Here is a 17515-nt window from a genome sequence, read left to right on the forward strand (position 1 = left end):
TAATTTAGGCCTGTACAGTATTAATGACCACAACACTGCTCTACTACCACTACTACTACAACACTACTCCCTTTCATTAAGCTTTTGAAAGTGTATTCGGTATAAGATTACAGAAATTCTTTCAGAATTCGTTAGAAATCTTTTGTATTTTCTACTGAAAGAAAAACCTGTGGTGCTTGGGCTACATGTTTAACATAGCTGCAGCCCACCTTCTGAGTCAGACAACTGTGTCGAATGCATGGATAGTTTGACTCATAGAGTGTGTATCCCGTGTACTGATTCCAACCTGTGGCTGTTTTATTTACTACATATAGAAGCATATGGATTTCAATACCTATTTCTAATCAACATAATTTTTGTTTTCTCGTCTGCTCTTATGATTCCATTGGGGTAATTTTGATTGAGATGTTTGAAATGTCATACAATTGGACACATATGTACCGCTTACAATTTATCGTTATAAGTTAAAACTTTATTTACTCTTAGGGGTTAATGAAGTCAAATAATTTGGCAGCACACCAGAGTCAGCGGTGAAATCATCGCTTTTCCGTTGGGTCAGTGTTACATTAACTCTCTTAAAGCTACATCTGAAGCTTAGTCTGACAGGTAGCCTCCCCTGGAACAGGTTGGCTTCTCAGCTTTCTCAGTTTTCATAGTAACTGAGCTCGAACTGTATGGAATTTGCTTTATGGAACTGAATCAACTGGAAAATGGGTCTGACTAAACCTCAGATTTGGTGCACGCTTTATGGAACAGGACAGAAGGTCTCAGTAACATGTTCATTTCTTCTGTTGTCCTGCAGTATCTGCTCTTGCATTACAATATATTTTCTGTGATTTTGAGAACACTGACGTCTTGGTTCAATTTTAAACTGGTTTCTGGTGTCTTGTGATTTGTATGCACACCATCCACCCTGAGCACCTGCACAGGATTTCTGTGCTGTTCAAAAATGTACTTCACTCTCTGAAAGAAAAAAAGAAATAAGTTCCCACAGGACATGATCCACGATTACATTCATGATTACATCACCCACAAAGACCGCAAAACCAGCAAAACATGTTAGTGCCTCGTAAAGTCATCTGTACATTGCTGTATATTTAGAAAGGAACAGCCAAGGGAATTTTTTTAGCATGTACTGTTTGCAGAAGTACATCATAATAGAACGAAGTAGTGTGGTAATTCTGGTGCCGTGTGAGTCCATTTGAGCTACACAGGATTATTTGTTCCCTCATAAACACACAAGGACACGCACACGCACTTAAAGCAAATAATGAGCGATGTTCCCCACCTGGTGAGCAGATAACTATAACCTCTCCCCCATTTACACCATTAATCAGTTGTTCACTGTCTCAGTGCAAATAAATAAAGTCAGATTGATATCTCCATCCCGATGTCTTAGCCTCCAGGAAGGCAAACTGAGACAGATGGTGATGCAGCAGATGGTGCAAAGGCAGACTGATATATCAGTGTTACATCTGACAGACCCTCCGCACCGTCCTCATTCATTTCACTGCTGGGATGGCGTACACGATGCTGCCGTAGGAACCCGTCGTAGAGCCTAACTGGAAAAAAACGTTTGATCCTAATAGCAGTCCTGTGTTTTACCCGAGTAGAAGCAGTCGTGTCAGCTCTGAAGAAAGAAAGTTTACTCTGCAGATATTTCATTTGATCAAATGTCTTTTATTTTAATATCACAACAAAAAAATACATTTTTTAATAACATTTTCTTGTTCAAATACAATATTGTTCAGCTCCCTGCTCATACAAAAATGATCATCCTGTTTTCATTGTTCCTCACTCTCACACACAAGACATTATAGGGTAACCTTATTGCAACACTTTATTTGCACTCGTAACAAATATTTTCATTATTTGAAGCTGCACAAGACACCTGTATATACTGTTGGACCTGAAAGGTGACTGAATGTAGTCTGGTGTGCAGGAATTTTGGTACATTGGCTGAAGGCTGCTTCTGGTCTTACATTTGATCTAATAGGGTGAATCAACATCCTGTTGCATCCACATTTAGTGATATAGAGAAAAACAGGCCTTGTTCACTGTCTATAATGCACTTACCTTATCTTAACACTTATAGTCACAGAGTATGCTGTACATGCTACTGTACTGTTTCATTACAACTGCAAAAGTACTATCTTTATTATTTATTTGAATCTTGTCGTTGTTGCCTGTTAGAAACCTAACAGAACTTTCAAATCGTCTTCTGTAAACTCGGGGGTCAGCCGTCTGAATCGTTTTCTCTCTCCTCTCCGCAACAACCTAAAACAGTGAAGACCACATGAATCTGTGACAACTTCGTTAACACACACACACACACACACACACACACACACAGACTGAAATGGCAGCGCATGCAGGACGTCCAGGACAATTCATTTCATCTTCAACATTAAGAACAAAAACAATTCTTTCTCTCAGCAGAGAAGTGACAGTTTTGTGAAGGTAATTTTTTTTTCTCGGTGACATGCCTTCAAATCTTCTTTGTACCTTGGCATATTGAAATACCAGCAGGGTGGTTTTGGTTCCACAATTATTATGGTAATTTTACAGCTCACAATTAGCTTCCTTGTAGTATCTTCTAGCTCACTTAATTATGTGTCTGTCCTTCTCCTGGCAAATGAGAAACCTGCCCTGACAGCATTGAAATAATTACCCGAGTTTTGTAATGGGAAGGTTTCACACAGTATGCACACATTTGTAAAATAACTTCTGATGAATCTGCCTTTATTCTCTGCATATAATACAAGAGCTTCCCATCTGTTTTCTAATTCTGTCTTTGTCTTGTTGCTCTTGCCTTTGAATCATCTCTTACTAATCAGTTAATTCTCAATGCGCTCTTGTGTGAGATGAATTCAGGCTCAAGACCCACGAAAAGCAAATGAATTAATCAGTGCTCATGTCAGTCTTACCATTTACAGCAGGGAGCATGGCTTCTTCTTGACCTTGGTGGGCTGAGGGCAGAGCACTGCCCGGATGGCTTCATCAAATACAGTCTTCAGACCACGCTGAGTCAAGGCAGAGCACTCCAGGTACTTCACTGCATCTATACGCATGAGTGAAGAGATGCAGAATAAGAGACTTCAGCAAACCTACACATAGAGGCTTAAACGAACAGGCTGTGTAATGACATGGTAGGCAAACTGCACTTTTTAGCCATGTTTGTATTGAAATGCTGCATGCAGGACCCGCCACGGAACCTGCCTGCTGAGATACAGTAATGGAAAAGCATCTGAAAAATCGTTAACATGTCAGCTGGGGGGCTGATGGGCATATTTGGACAGCTTTTTAATATAGCTGATCCTCATCCTAATACCAACGGAACATCAACAAAACTGCAGATTTCATACTGGGCCTTTATCAGTCATTCCAACTGTGCAGGCGAACATGAAGTTTGGGGGACAAATCTGACGCTGCTGGATTACAACATAATAAAATCTTTATGCCACATCCAACATATCCTTGCAAAGGTTTTCTGGCAACATCAGTGCACAAAACTTTGGGGAAAGTGGCCCATATGGTGAGCCATAAAATCAGAACAATGAGCTGAAGGATGCTAAAATGCTTTGTAGAGCTGGGGAATTACAGGTCAGAGCTAACGCTGTTGACCAGGGCTTGGTCAACAGGTATTTTTTTTCTCTCAAGGCTGAAGTCATCACATACATTTCTGCCTTATAAGACCCAGTCAGTGTTATTCACCTATCTCCTTAGCCAGAGCCAGGCCCTGAGGGTACGTGATTGGTGCCAGCTTCTTTTCCTTCAGCTTCTCAATGGTATCCTTCTCGTCCCTCAGATCCAGCTTGGTGCCTACCAGGATGATGGGCGTGGAGGGGCAGTGGTGACGAACCTCGGGGTACCACTGGCAGAGTCGAAAGCAAACACAATGAGAGCAGAGAAAGGGGAAAAGACACAACGTGAAGGTATGTGTCAGAGATGAAGAAAACAGCAGGGGGTGGAGGCAGATGAGAGGAGAAAGTTGGAAGCCAGGAAGTACAGAAAAAGTCAGGCTGGTTTCTTAAATTGTCATGAAATATGGTTTAAAATGCAAATGACATGCTGTAGGTCTGGATAATGAAAAAATATATGCGGTTAGGTGCTTTGGTGTAGACTCTGCATTTGCTTTCCTGCTCGATCAAACCCAAGCATATTTTCATACCTGTCCTGGCTGCCACCTCTCTCCTCTTTCCTCTCCTTAAAATTCTTGCCTTTGCTCTCTCACCCTCCATATTCCCTCCATCTCCTCACACCCGCTGCCTCTGATCTCTTGTTTGCTTCACCCTTCTCAACTCAAACCTCCCTCTCCCTCCCAAACTTCTCCCTCTTGCTCTCTCGCTCTGCTCTTTGCCTTGTCTTATACTCTCCCCATCCATTTTCCCCAGTGAGGAAATGAGAGATGCTATCTGCTAAGAGAATTAAGTAGATTTTGTGAGAGCCCACAGGTCAGTGATGGTTATAGTTTTAGACTAGCAAATCCATCCCACTTAGTGGAGTAGTCCGCATAAGAACCAGCTGATTGACATGTGGGGATTATGGGTATTACTGCTGCTTCTTTGAGTCAGTTCTTTTTGAAATTTCTTACCAAGCTGAAATTCAAACCACTGCGAGATTACAAATTCAAGGATTTCTTGAATCTCCTTCTTCTGCTTTATCTTCCTCTGAAGTCTACTAAAAATGTATTTAAATGATGACACATTATCTTGGGGACAGCCAATGGGGGAATTCCCTTGTGGGAGTTTTTAATCTTCAAGTGAGTATTTTCTTCACATTATACCAGAGCTTTACACTTTAAAAGAGCTGAGAGAAAATGGAAAACTTGACACTTGACTTGTACTCGGCTGCCGTGAGACTTATTGGAGAAGTGACTCCCTAAAGACTGCACTTGACTTGAGATTTGAAAGTAAAATGACTCAAGTTTTAAGTTTGGTCTTCACTGTCTGAAAATGCTATCAAAGCAGATGCCAAGTCATTTTAATGATCATCATTACAGCATGTGAACCACCTGCACTGCAACTTTGCAGTGACTTGTGACTTGACTTGGTTTATTTTGACTGACTTTGACTTGCATTATGTCATTTTAGTGTCCAGTTGTCCCAGATGACTTCAGACTGGGATGGAACTGGCTCCAAAAGGGGACACCTCTGAAGTCCAGCACATTTATCGCACTGTATCCATAAGCGCTACAAAGCTGGACAGGTTGCTTCTAATGCCAAAAAGCAGCTGGTCAGCCCTACACTGATCTTTCCGACCTTTCTCTTCAGTTTGATTGTGACTTTTGTAATGAAGCATAGAGTGAATACTAACTAACTGATGGACATCGAGTGAACAGGATGCTGCTCAGGGTCTACTCCGCCATGTCATTATGCTTTGATTTGCTCGACATTTAGCGGCTGCCTTCCTGTCAGTAGTTGTTGACCTCAACACACCAAAAAAAGCTAACTGAGACAGATGAAGGAGAAAATGTGAAGAGGGAGCTACAGAATATAAAAATAACCACATATGTATGCTTAGTGCCAGTCAAAACACTCCTTCTTGGACCTGTCATGTTCATAGGTGTTCAAAATACACTGAAGTCTCATTATCTAAAGCACGTACATGTAATGCTTCAGACTTCTTTCCACCACAAAAATTTTAATTAACAGAATTCATATATTTGCCATCAACAGGACTTTTTTTCCTTTTTAATTTTCCTTCATGCCAACCTAGAGGTTACCAGCATTATAGTGCCTCCCCAGTCCCTCGTTACGAAGGTGACTCACACGGGATTCAAAATAAAGAAAGGAGCAGATGTGAGTCACACTAAAACGAACCTAATCAATATTCCTGATGTTGGTTCCTTTGTCATGTTGTATTGATGTTCCCATAAGATATTCATGGTTCAAAAGAGCGGCGAGCGGTTTCTGAGCGAGGTCGTATTTGCAAAGAACTTCCAGAGGCTCTGCTTTTGCTCCAGTGCACGTCCTTGCGTCATCGTAGCAAAAGGAAATGAAAGATGAATGAAACACTTGGAAGGCCCTTGAGATGAGTGTGCTGTACATTAAAGGTTTTATCTCTTAATGCTACATATGGGATCTGGCGAGCTTTTCAATGAGATTGTAGGACTGAATCATTTAACCCCCCGAGACCCTGAGCAGGAATAACCAGGAAAAGAATAAATGGAGGGATGAATGAAAATGCAGAGCTGAAACGATTAGTTAAATAATTGATTATTAAATCAACAGAAAAATTGAATTATTCATTTCCACTGAGCTCGAGATTTGCACAGGATCCATTGCTCTTTCCTTTCCCTCTGACCGACAGCTTGGTCAGAAGGAAACCAATCAGAATCTGCTAAATTGTCCCCGGAGTTCGTTCAAAGTTAACTATAATTAGAGGATGAAACAGTGGACATCAACATACTTAAACCTTTCTGTGACAAGTCGCGGGACTCTGCAAATTGATTTTCTCATTGAACTCTGAAGTGAATGGAAAGCAGTGGCTGCGCTCTGCACACGGAGACGCAGGGGAAATTTAAAATGTGGCCATTTGACATTTCAGCTGACAGACAATTAAGATTCTGGGCTCTAACAATTAATTGAAATCGTCTATTTTAAGGGGGCAGCTTCACTGAACTGTGATTATGAGAACTTCACCATGCCAATGGAAATGTTCTGAAATGTAAATCTGTCTATTGTGAACTACTAATACAATAAAAACAGAATGTAAGGAACATCACATTTCTATAGAGACACAGCTTGCTCAACTTAAAGAGAATGACACTTTGGCAAGTTAGTCAAAATAAACAACGAAGAATATCACAGAACACACATAGTCAGTATTGTGCACGTACATGTACTCGACTGTGGTATTTATGGACCACTTAATTTAGTAAACTAAAGCTATATGAAAGAGGGTGATGTACCACAGAGACGAGTCTCACCTTGGCTCTGACGTTCTCATAGGATGCTGGGCTCACCAGGGAGAAACAGATCAGGAAAACATCCTAAACGAGCAGACAATGAGATGAACATGGATACATTAGATTAGATTTTCTTGGGTAATATTAGCCTTTCATATTGTAAGGAAGTTTACTTCCTTGTGTTATTTTATTGAAACAGGGTAGGGGTAGGGTTAGGGTTAGGGTTAGGGTTAAGCCCACCAAAGAATGTGGACAAAAGTTGTGCTGTGGATGAAAACTTGTGGCCAAATACAGAAGACAGATTTGTTTTTTTTATTCCCTTACTAGAGTTATCTTAGAGAAATATAGTCTGCCTGACCCTGAAGTGTGTGTGAAGTAAATACAGTTCATCTGAAAAGTATTCACAACGCTTTGCTTTATCCACATTTTGTTATGTTACAGTCTCATTCTAAAATGGATTAAATTAAATTTCTACACAATTCTACACAAAATACCTCAGAAAGTGAAACAAGTTTGAAAAATGTTTAGAAATGAAAACAGAAAATGTAACATGTACATAAGTATTCACACTCTTTGTCATGATACTGAAAATTGAGCTCAGGTGCCTCCTGTTTCCACTGATCATCCTTCAGAGGTTTCTCCCACTTGAGCTGAGTCCACCTGTGGTAAATTCAGCTGATTGGGCATGATTTGGAAAGGCACATACCAGTCTATATAAGCCCTCACAGTTGGCAGCGCGTGTCAGAGCACAAACCAAGTCATGAAGTCAAAGTCTGTAGACCTCTGAGACAGGATTGTGTCGAGACACACATCTGGGGAAGGGTACAGAAAGATTTCTGCTGCATTAAATGTCCCAAAGAGCACAGTGACCTCCATAATCCACAGTTTGGAACCACCAGGACTCTTCCTAGATTACTCTTCCTGAGTGATCGGGGTAGAAGGGCCTTATAAATTTGCAAAAAAATTCAAGCAAACTTGTTTCACTTTGTCATCATGGGGTATTTTGTGTAGAATTTTGAGGGAAAAAATGAATTGAGACTGTAACACAACAAAATGTGCAAAAAGCGAAGTGGTGTGAATACTTTCTGGATGCACTGTATGAGGCTAAAAAACCTTTTGCTCCCTGGGAATCAGAAGGAACGTCTATCTCCATATAATAGCCATAACAACAATTATTTTGTCCAATGCCAGCCCCTCCATATTAACTGTATTGTTTTTTTGTTCCTTATTTCTTCTGTTCTTTTTCTACATAATATTTGCACTTAAATCAGCCAAGTGTTGCATTATAAGAGAGGTTTAGAGATTTCATCAGTCTGATGTAAGTTCAGTTGATTTCACACATGCAGCAGCTTCCTCAGTGACATGTCCCTCCTCTTCCTTCCTCTCTTAATGAGACGTGGCTCATTCAGGCTGCAGTGTTGTGTATGGATCTGGCAGTTGCAATTTCAACTCTCCTGGCTTTCACAGCTGGAGACAAAGTGGGTTTGATCTTTTCTAATGAACTGTGTGTGTGTGTGTGTGTGATATACCGTCTGTGGGTAGGACAGTGGGCGGAGCCTGTCGTAGTCTTCCTGTCCAGCTGTATCCCAGAGGCCCAGGTTGACTGGCTTGCTGTCCACCATCACGTTAGCTGAGTAGTTGTCAAATCTGTGGGGACAGTCGACGATCGATCAATTAGCCAGTGAGCCGGTCTTTCATTTAACCAAGTTGTTAAATAATCAATCCTTTGCTTTACAAATGCCATAAAAACGCCATCACTCTAAGGCACAGGGGTCTCATAATTAGACATAAGTCTTCTGAGCCCTGAAAGGAAAAGCTTTTTATTACCAGAAGAAGAAGTTAATTAGAACATTTAACTCAGGGCTATAATAATAATAATAATAATAATAATAATAATAATAATAATAATAATAATAATAGTAATAATAATAATAATACCACTGGCTTTGTTTATGAATCTTTAAAATGCTTTGCACTCAGGAAAAGCGTGTTGTTTCGGCTCAGTGAGCAGCTCGTTAAACCTAAACTGACTTTTTCTTGTGCAGTTAATGGGCTCAGACTAGTTCATGGACTGTACGGATTATAAGCATGTTTGTTTCCTCACTGCGTTTGTTTACTGTAAAAATAATCTTAATCTATTTCGAGCTTTTGCTGTGAGGCTCAGTTTAAGGAAATCACCAGTGGTGGAATGCAAGTATACTGTACTTAAGTACAATTTTGAGGTACTTCTTTATTTGAGTATTTCTGTTTTAGGCTACTTCGTATTTCAACTCCACTACACTTCAGAGGGAAATATTGTACTTTTTACTGCTCTACGTTTGTCTGAAAACTAAGATTATTTCAACTTTAACAAAAATACTGCTTATTTCTCAATGAAGTGGTGGGAAAATTCCAATTTTATGGTACATGTGACAGTTTCAGTGGGGATGCTTTCTCCAGTGAGTACTTTTACTTTTGATACTTTAAGTACAATTTGCTGATAATACTTTTATTCTTATACTTGTGAGTAATTTTACAGAGAAGTACTGGCTGAGTACTTCTTCCACTGCTGGAAATAACCACTACTGTGTTCTACATTAGAACATGCATGCAGTGCTGCCCCCATGTGGTCACTTTGAAACACTACAGTCTCATCCTTTCCTTTGCTAAACTTCCTGTGCGTACGCTTGTTGCTACACTCAAAACGATTTACACAATCACCAGCAAGTACTAAAGTGCCAAAGAGCAGTGAGTGTACACCTTTGACTGTATGGCAAAAAGTCAGTGATACGGAGTTTTCAAACACGGTTCTTCTGCTTGATTTTGTCAGTTTTCACTCTGTTTTAGCTGCATCCTGCTTTCCTGTCACTTGCTCACATTCACGGTCATGTCATGTCATGTCTTCAGTTACAGAAACAGTTGCAGGAAGTTTCTCAGAAATCAAACAAAGAGATAAAATCATGTTCTTGTGTCTCCTCACTTGTTAGTCAGGCTCAGAGTCAAAGCTAAAGCAAAATCAACATCAGTCTTCTTCTGTCTTCTCTATTTGCTGTCCATCAGCTTCATTACCAAGAATGCTGTTATCAAGAAGTGTTTTCCTAACTGGTAGGCTGCTGCCAGCCCAAACCTGTCAGCTGTTAACATCATCACATCACGTGGATGTGCTGCTGCTTTGTGTATTTGTCTCTTTGTCTATACATGCACGCAATTACATAACACAATTAACTGGTGGTCATACAGAAATGTGCGACATGTTTGTGTACTTGTGTACTACCTATACTGTGTGTTTTCCATGTACCTTCAGAAAGAGCGTGTGTGTGTGTCATACTCACACAGTAGGAATGTACTCCCCGGGGAAGGCATTGGTGGTGTAGCTGATGAGGAGACATGTTTTTCCCACAGCTCTAAATCACACATGTAAAAACACATCAGGTCAGACATCGTGAACAGACAAACACAAGGTTTCAGGCTGTAAGAGTGGAAAGTGGAGAGAAAGAATGAAGGTGTGCAGGGGATGCAGTTTACACAAGTTATTACACAAGAAGTCAGCACAAACACAATAATGCAGTGAGAGACATCAGTCACACCGCAGCTTTGCTTTGTTACTGACAATTACACTTAAAATACAGCTTTTTGGGGGAGGAGGGGGATTTCTTGAGCTGCTGAACCCATCATTTATTTGTTTCCAGCCATGAGCAGCTCCTCCATTTTCTTTGTGCATTGCATTGTGGGGCAACCACCTGACTGTATTACTACTTTATTTCTGTCAGTGTGAAATGTGGCTAGATTTAGTGTGCGCAGTGGAATTGGGACGCAGCGGTAAAAACGAAGAGGCAGAGGAGGAGGGATGAGCGAGCTGTCATCTCGTGTGCACAATCACAAGTCCTGTATAGCATCAGTTGTAATGCAACAGGCTTTAACTGACACTTTGTAAAGTGTTCATTTACAAGAGTGCAGTGAGCAGCTTGTCTCAACACCCACAGCCATGAAAGCGCACGACTGCATGAAACCAACGAGCGAACAAGTGTGAGCTGGCCCTGCTCTTATTTTGTTCCAGAACTTTCTTCCTGTCAGCATTTCAACAATAACAGCAGAGCTCGTGCCCCCTTTGGCACGCAGAGAAGGACAACAACCAGGATAAATCTGACTGGTAAGAAGTTATGAGGATCTGCTCGGTCTTAGTCTGCTTTAGTCAAAGTCGGTCATGAAACCAAACCAGTTGTGATTTGCCCTTAACGATGATATTTAGCCCAGGCTTTTGCGCCTGTCATCACAGTTAGTAGGTAAATCTCACTCTTTAGCCTACATATCAGCTATAGCAGGCGTCCTCTATGGCTCATCTCCCACAGTCATGATCACTGGTTCACCGTCACCACCTGCCAGTCACAGCACCATACACACACACACACAAATATCAAACAACCGGACAGGATTTATGACACGAGAGAGTTCTGTGTCTGTGCTGTGTGTGTCACATACAAAACAGAACCTGACAGGAGATGAATCTGATGGCAGTTCATGGGTTAAATGCTCTGATGACAACAGTGTCAACCAGTCCTGAAATCTGATTGGCAAACTCTTTACTTTCACCAGCATCACCACTGACTTTTGCTTATCATATCACAAATGTTTGGTATTAAAACATACACAAACATCTGAAGATGCATGGTGGAAAATGTTTAGTTGTGATATTTTGTTTATCAAATTGCTGAAAATGTGAAATCAGCATTTGAGGTGCTTTCATGTGCACAGCACACGTACAAACTTACGAAAAGTGGAATCGAAACGTTTCGTTCGGCTATTATTAAAGCCTGATTCAGGCGCAGTCATCACCTGTGCACGGTGAGCAGCGAGGCAGAGGGGGCGTTCCTTTGTTGGAGCTCCGTCTATAAAGATCTGGTTCTGTCACATGAGGCCAGCAAAGGCTTCAGCTGCAATCAGGTGGAATCTTTGCCTGCACGGTGGAGCCACGTCCCCACTGGGCATTTTGGTGGCATCGTGGTGCCTTACAAACTCCTGAGGTCAGCCCCAGTCTGGGAGACACACTGACTGAGTTTAGTGAGACACATTCAGATTATCTTGGGGCCACATCTGTCATTTCTCTGAGAGGAAAAAAAATGGTGTGACTTTATTGAGTAAGTTGGGGGGTTGGGACCCGACTTCTTGAAGTGTTAGCGAACACGCACACACAAAAAAAATCCCCCTTTTCTGGTACTTAGCCATGCAGAGAGTTTCAGTTTTATTTCCGCCAGTTTACAATGATGTCAAATAAAATATCTGCAACTGAAAACTTCTGCTGACAATACCAGGCGATGGATGTGGCCGGAATTGTGTCTGTGGTGCAATGTTGAAGAATCCCACTCACTTGGACAGTTTTAAGCTTCCCAGTGAAAACTGGAAGGTTATCTGAGACAAGTAATGAGGGAGCACAAACGAAGAATGTCTTTTAGCCTTTCATTTTACACTGTTGGATTGATGGGTGTGCATTTTATTTTCATATGACCCTCAAAATTACTGCAATGATATGAAGAAAGTATCATAATATTACAACACTTCTTAATACTAATACTACTCCCTTTTTAAATAGGACAATCATGACGTTCAAACTATGTAAAAATCACAGCTGTGTGACTCATGTCTGTGACGGATAAAAATACATCTTTCTTAGCTGTGGGTGGACTGACCCTTTAAAGAGAAGTAGACAAACTAACCTTTCGCTCTATGAACTGATCCTGAGTCTGAACAAAAGCTCTCATAATGTAAGTTGGCATTTTGAAGAAGGCAGCCCGGGGACAAGATGACTCAGTGGTGAGATGAGCAATGGTCCAGCTGTCAACTAAGAAAAGCTGTGTGTGTGAGTGTGTGTGTTCGTCAGTGTGACTGCTTCGATCTCTGTGAGGAACAGTTTGAGTTTGACACGTTGACTTTGGTGACATGTTGTCAGGTCGCCGAGGCAGTTTGAGAATTCAGACTCGGTTTACAGTAAAGTTTAGGTGATGTGTAAAGCTTGGGCTTAGGCCCGTAACTCTAAAGGTTAAGGTTGGGATTACTGGTTACAGAGTGTGTTGCACCAGCGAAGGCTCTCAGAAGTATAGAACTTCAAGCTTATGTGTGTGTGCTTGTGGTTGCGTGTGAGTCAAATAGGAACTGATCTGTTTCAGAAGTATCAGTTAGTGCAGAAAACAGGAACCAGCCAAACTGAGCTATAAAGAAAACTCCAGCCTCTGATCTCGCTCCGTCTCTTTGTTCTTAATCTGCTTTTCCATCAACTTGTTTTTTTTTTTTTTCTCTTTCCGGCTCTTCACCCTTATTCGCTTATATTTCATCCACTAAATCTTTTTTTATCTTTTCCTCTCCTTGTGAGGCTGTTGGTTGGAGTCTCATAAGTATTACAGCAACTCACAAAAAAAAAAGAAAAAAGTTAGCCAATCACAACTTTGTTTCCATTTTTTATGATCAAACATAGATTTTATTTCCTTGAGTAATTCAAATTCTGCTCACATGATAAAGCAAACACACACAATAAATATGTATCATTCAAAAGTAAATCGTGTTAGATGCTTGTAGACGTAGTAACTACTGCAGGCCCGCTTGGTGACTTAAGGCTGATGAGCTAAGTGCTAACAAGCTAGCCAGTCTGGAACATGCTAGTCAATCCACAGCAGCTCTCAAAACTTCCTTTTATTGTCGGTAAATCCCCCTGAGTAGTGGTCTGCTATAGGCCCTAAGCTTGCTAGCTAGGTTGCTAACAGGAAGATACGCTCACGCAGTTAACCAAATCTCATCGTAATCTGCAAACGATTATTCATTTATAGAGCAGTTTAGACTCCAGATCTTTAAGACTGTTAAAATAATATGCATAGCCACACAATTCCATCAAATCAAAATATTCTGGCTGTGAATTTGTGATTATTGATCAACCACCAGGTCTCTGCTCATTTTAGCTTCCCTGTGGAGTTTCAGACCTCTCGTAACGCCAAAGAACTACTTTATTTATTTCATGCCATCGCATGGTGACATATGTACACTCACAGGTGGTGCATCACACACTTCTATCAGTGGTGTCACACTAATCCACTGATCAACAGGTGGCAGTAGTGCTCCAAGATATGCTACAACGAGCCAACAAAGGCAGCGAAGAAGGCGACTGCACTGAAATAAACATATGCAATAAACACATAAACATGTAAACATATGCAGGACATCCTGTCCGCTCTGGAGAGCAGCTTCAGCAGCAGACTGATCCACCCTTGTTGTGTGAACATTGTTAGCTCTGTCGCCCATCTGCAGTCACCATGTGCAGTGCTTTCAGTCACTTACTGTTAGTCACTCACTGTACATAAGAAATGATTATTATTTATGCAGAGCTTTGTAGATGAGTTCTAGATTGGTAGATGCTATTTTATGTTAATGTTTATTTTTATATGATTTATATTTTTTATTCTTAATATCTTAAATATTTCTGATTCTGTAAATCTTATTCCAGTGCTGTTCTTGTACCCTGCTGTTGTAATGCTACAATTTCCCCCTTGTGGGACAAATAAAGGTTTCCTTATCTTATCTTATATAAAAAAGACACAAATGATGCCAGATTCAAATACTTAAAAAAAAAAAGACTTTGCAAGTGTTTTGTCATAAAGGAAATGCACTTGACCTTCAGAATACACTCAGCGTGTTTTGTTAACACTGAAGGTAAACATAATTTTTATTTGTGCACAAGAAGACTCCACTGAGCTCCTTTAAGGAGCCTTAAGACATTTGTGTGTAATGCTGTTAAATGGCAGGTGGAGATGTTAACCTAATGTGTTTGTTAACATGTTGGCTTGTATGTACACAGTAACTCGCTCAAACTTCCTCTTCTGTCCCACTTACTGGAAAGTTTTAAACCTATATTCATCTGAGTTTAGTCACATGCACAGACCAACAAACACATGTTCACACACCACACAGTGCAGCCGCTGCATTTCTTTTAAAGGACTTCACGAGGTCCACATGCATTCGGTTTATCTTGTGCAAAACTGGCAGAGCCCAAAGCGCGGACTGCTGCAAAGGATGTCTGCACAGGTTGCAGCGCGATGCCACGTTAGCATAGTTACCAGAGCCAATCAAAAAATATAGAAATTACTCACACCTTTCATAAGGCCAATATACCAGTGCTCCCGCAGAAATGTTCTGTCTCTAAAGCGCCTTGCAGGTATTTCAGCAGGGGTATTCCAAATACTTTTCTGTCAACTTTTGTAATTCTTCAGCGCCAACAGTTCAGTGCTTTCTACACTGCTTGAACACCTGTTCAGGGGTATAAAACTGGCCCGAGTCTCAAGCTGTTCACAAATTGTTTTTTCACATTCTTCGCATTACTTCCCTCACTGTCTGTGTTCTCTGCTCGCCTTGAATTAGTGGTGTGTTTTTTAAAAATAAAAAAGGGGAAGGAGTATGATTATAATCTGGGTCAAATTCTCGACAGTAACTGTAACAGTTGCTGTAATTAAATATAGTCTATGAGGATGTATTTTAAAAATATGAAGTCAGGCTTGTCATTCAGGTGGCTTCAGGCACAAGAAAACTTTTGCAAGCAACTGTTGTCCTTTTTGTAAAAGAATTTCGGGTTTTTCCAACCTCAAAGTCAGGTTATTTCAAACATACATTTTAAATAGAAATTACGATCAATTTAAACGGCGAAGGTCCTTTATTGTTCCAACTGAGGAAGGTTAACATATTCTAGTCCTTTTCACTCAAGGTTGTTTTGCGGTTTTGAAAGTGCATGGCGTCCATCGACACAAAGCATATTTACTTTGGATGTACTGGAGCTGGTAGCAAGACAAGGCAGGTTTAGCAAATGTTAGCTCACCTCTGATAACAAGTAAATAAATAAATCTGCAAATCTCACCATGAAACCTCATTGGTCTCCTTTCTGAGTGTGTTCACCTCCAAATCAAAGCCTGTTTTATTTGAAATGCTGTGTACGAAAATAAACCCAAGCGAAACGAAATGCCCAGTATTTACAGACCTCAGCCCCCCTCCTTCTCATCTTCTTTACAATTTCAAATCACAGCGTCACCAGGAAGCTGAACACGCACGAGGAAATGGAGGTGCAGTAGCTACCTGTGAATGCTTAGCTTTCTGTGAGTGTTGACAGATTTCGTGCAGCGTTTCAACTACTGCACTTCCGCTCCACAAGTTCCTCCATCATGACAGTTGGCCTTTTTGGCGCACCTTCACTGAACATAAGAACAAAGCTTCTGATGTGACAGACGCCACACTGACCCCACTTGTCTCAGACAGTCCATTTAAGCCTTTAGACTGAACAAATGCACCAGGTTGTTCAATACTAAAAGCCTGCAACAGTTTTCTTACATTTCCTTCCTGTTCCTTGTCTATTTTTTCTTTTCCATTTGATGTGAGCCACCCACTTTTTTTCTTTTTTCTTTTTTTTTTTTTTTTTTTTAGGCCTTTCTTGGATTTTCATCTACAGTGAGGAGTCTGTGCCCCGAGCTTGCTGCATTACAGAATTTTTCCTGCATGTTGTGGCCTGCACCATCCAGCATGGTCCCTCTGAATCAGCGCTGTCAAACACACGCCTAAAGATTCACACACAAAACGCTGGACAGACTGCTCTTCAACAAGTTTGTAAGCACGGGAGCCTTAAGTCTTTCAAGCGAACACCACAAGGCTCTGCCACCATCACTGCGGAAGCTGACAAAACTGTTACACTCGAGGCTGTTTGGGCCATGTGAAACTCTTTGACAATTCTATGAAATAACCATAAATTATGGTCCTGGGCCCTGCCGCCCCCGTCATGCATCAGCTGGGCTCTTGATTCAACAGCTGAAGGCAGATAAAGTTCTAACATTTGTAGGTAAAGTAAAATAAAGGCATACCCATCTCCAACGACCACACATTTGATAGCCTGCATCCTGTTCCGCTCTGCTTCGTCTGTGCTCTTCACTCTGACAGAAACAGACTCAGAGAGGAAGGTTCACAGGCGCAGATCAGCATGCAACTACAGGAAATTGTTGCACACCTCCCTCGCCTCCCTCCTTTCGCTGCCTCTTTTTCTCTCTCTCTCTCTCTCTCTCTCTCTTCCTTCATCGTTGCACCAATCTCTCTTTCCGGTTTTGTTGTGTTTTTTCTGTCTTCTAGACAACAGAACTTAAGTAAGACTTCAAATGGTAAAGAAAAAAAGGCAGAATAAATGTGATGAATTATAAGGGCTGGGGGTGGGGGTGGGGGTAGAGGGCGCCGTTGCAACAGAGGAGAGCTGTAACATGACTTGTGCAGTGTTTTGAAAGGCGGAAGATGCAGAAACAATAACTCTGAGCTCGATTTAAAACTTCCTCTTTTGTTTGCTTGTGGATATGCAATCGTGTATGAGTATACACAAAGCACACACACACACATGCACACAATTTTAATATTTTAGATAAGATTTAGTTACATTTTGTGTGGCAAAAATAAAATAAATAACCAGAAATAAAAGACTATGAGAAAAACACCTTCTGCTACTACAAGTAGTAGCCATAATACTACCACTACACACTTGTAGTTCAGCTTAGATTTAGATCAAATAGTTTAAGTATAATTTGTAAAATGATAAATAGTAGAAGTAGATACAGAATAAGCCACAGC

The 17515-nt window shown here is 40.9% G+C and overlaps 1 protein-coding gene across 1 annotated transcript; it reads right to left on the reverse strand.

The window, feature by feature from the left end:
• Window positions 1-1659: 1659 nt before the first annotated feature.
• Window positions 1660-16922, reverse strand: rac2 (Rac family small GTPase 2). Its single transcript, XM_046373507.1, has 7 exons — window positions 16768-16922; window positions 10222-10293; window positions 8440-8557; window positions 6932-6994; window positions 3715-3874; window positions 2928-3061; window positions 1660-2277 (listed from the first exon to the last, which is right to left on the reverse strand). The coding sequence occupies exons 1-6, from the start codon at window positions 16800-16802 to the stop codon at window positions 2931-2933; spliced, it is 579 nt and encodes a 192-aa protein (XP_046229463.1). The 5' UTR covers window positions 16803-16922; the 3' UTR covers window positions 1660-2277; window positions 2928-2930.
• Window positions 16923-17515: the final 593 nt, after the last annotated feature.

This window comes from Scatophagus argus, chromosome 2 (genome assembly GCF_020382885.2).
Source record: "Scatophagus argus isolate fScaArg1 chromosome 2, fScaArg1.pri, whole genome shotgun sequence".
NCBI lineage: Eukaryota > Metazoa > Chordata > Actinopteri > Scatophagidae > Scatophagus > Scatophagus argus.

Excerpts from the sequence above, each read along its gene's own strand:
- rac2 (XM_046373507.1), bottom strand. The coding sequence starts at position 16,802 with ATGCAGGCTATCAAATGTGTGGTCGTTGGAGATGG. Across the intron at positions 8,558-10,221 it reads GGGGAGTACATTCCTACTGT|ATTTGACAACTACTCAGCTA; the intron begins GTGAGTATGACA and ends CTGTCCCCACAG. Across the intron at positions 3,875-6,931 it reads ATGAGAACGTCAGAGCCAAG|TGGTACCCCGAGGTTCGTCA; the intron begins GTGAGACTCGTC and ends CGACTCTGCCAG.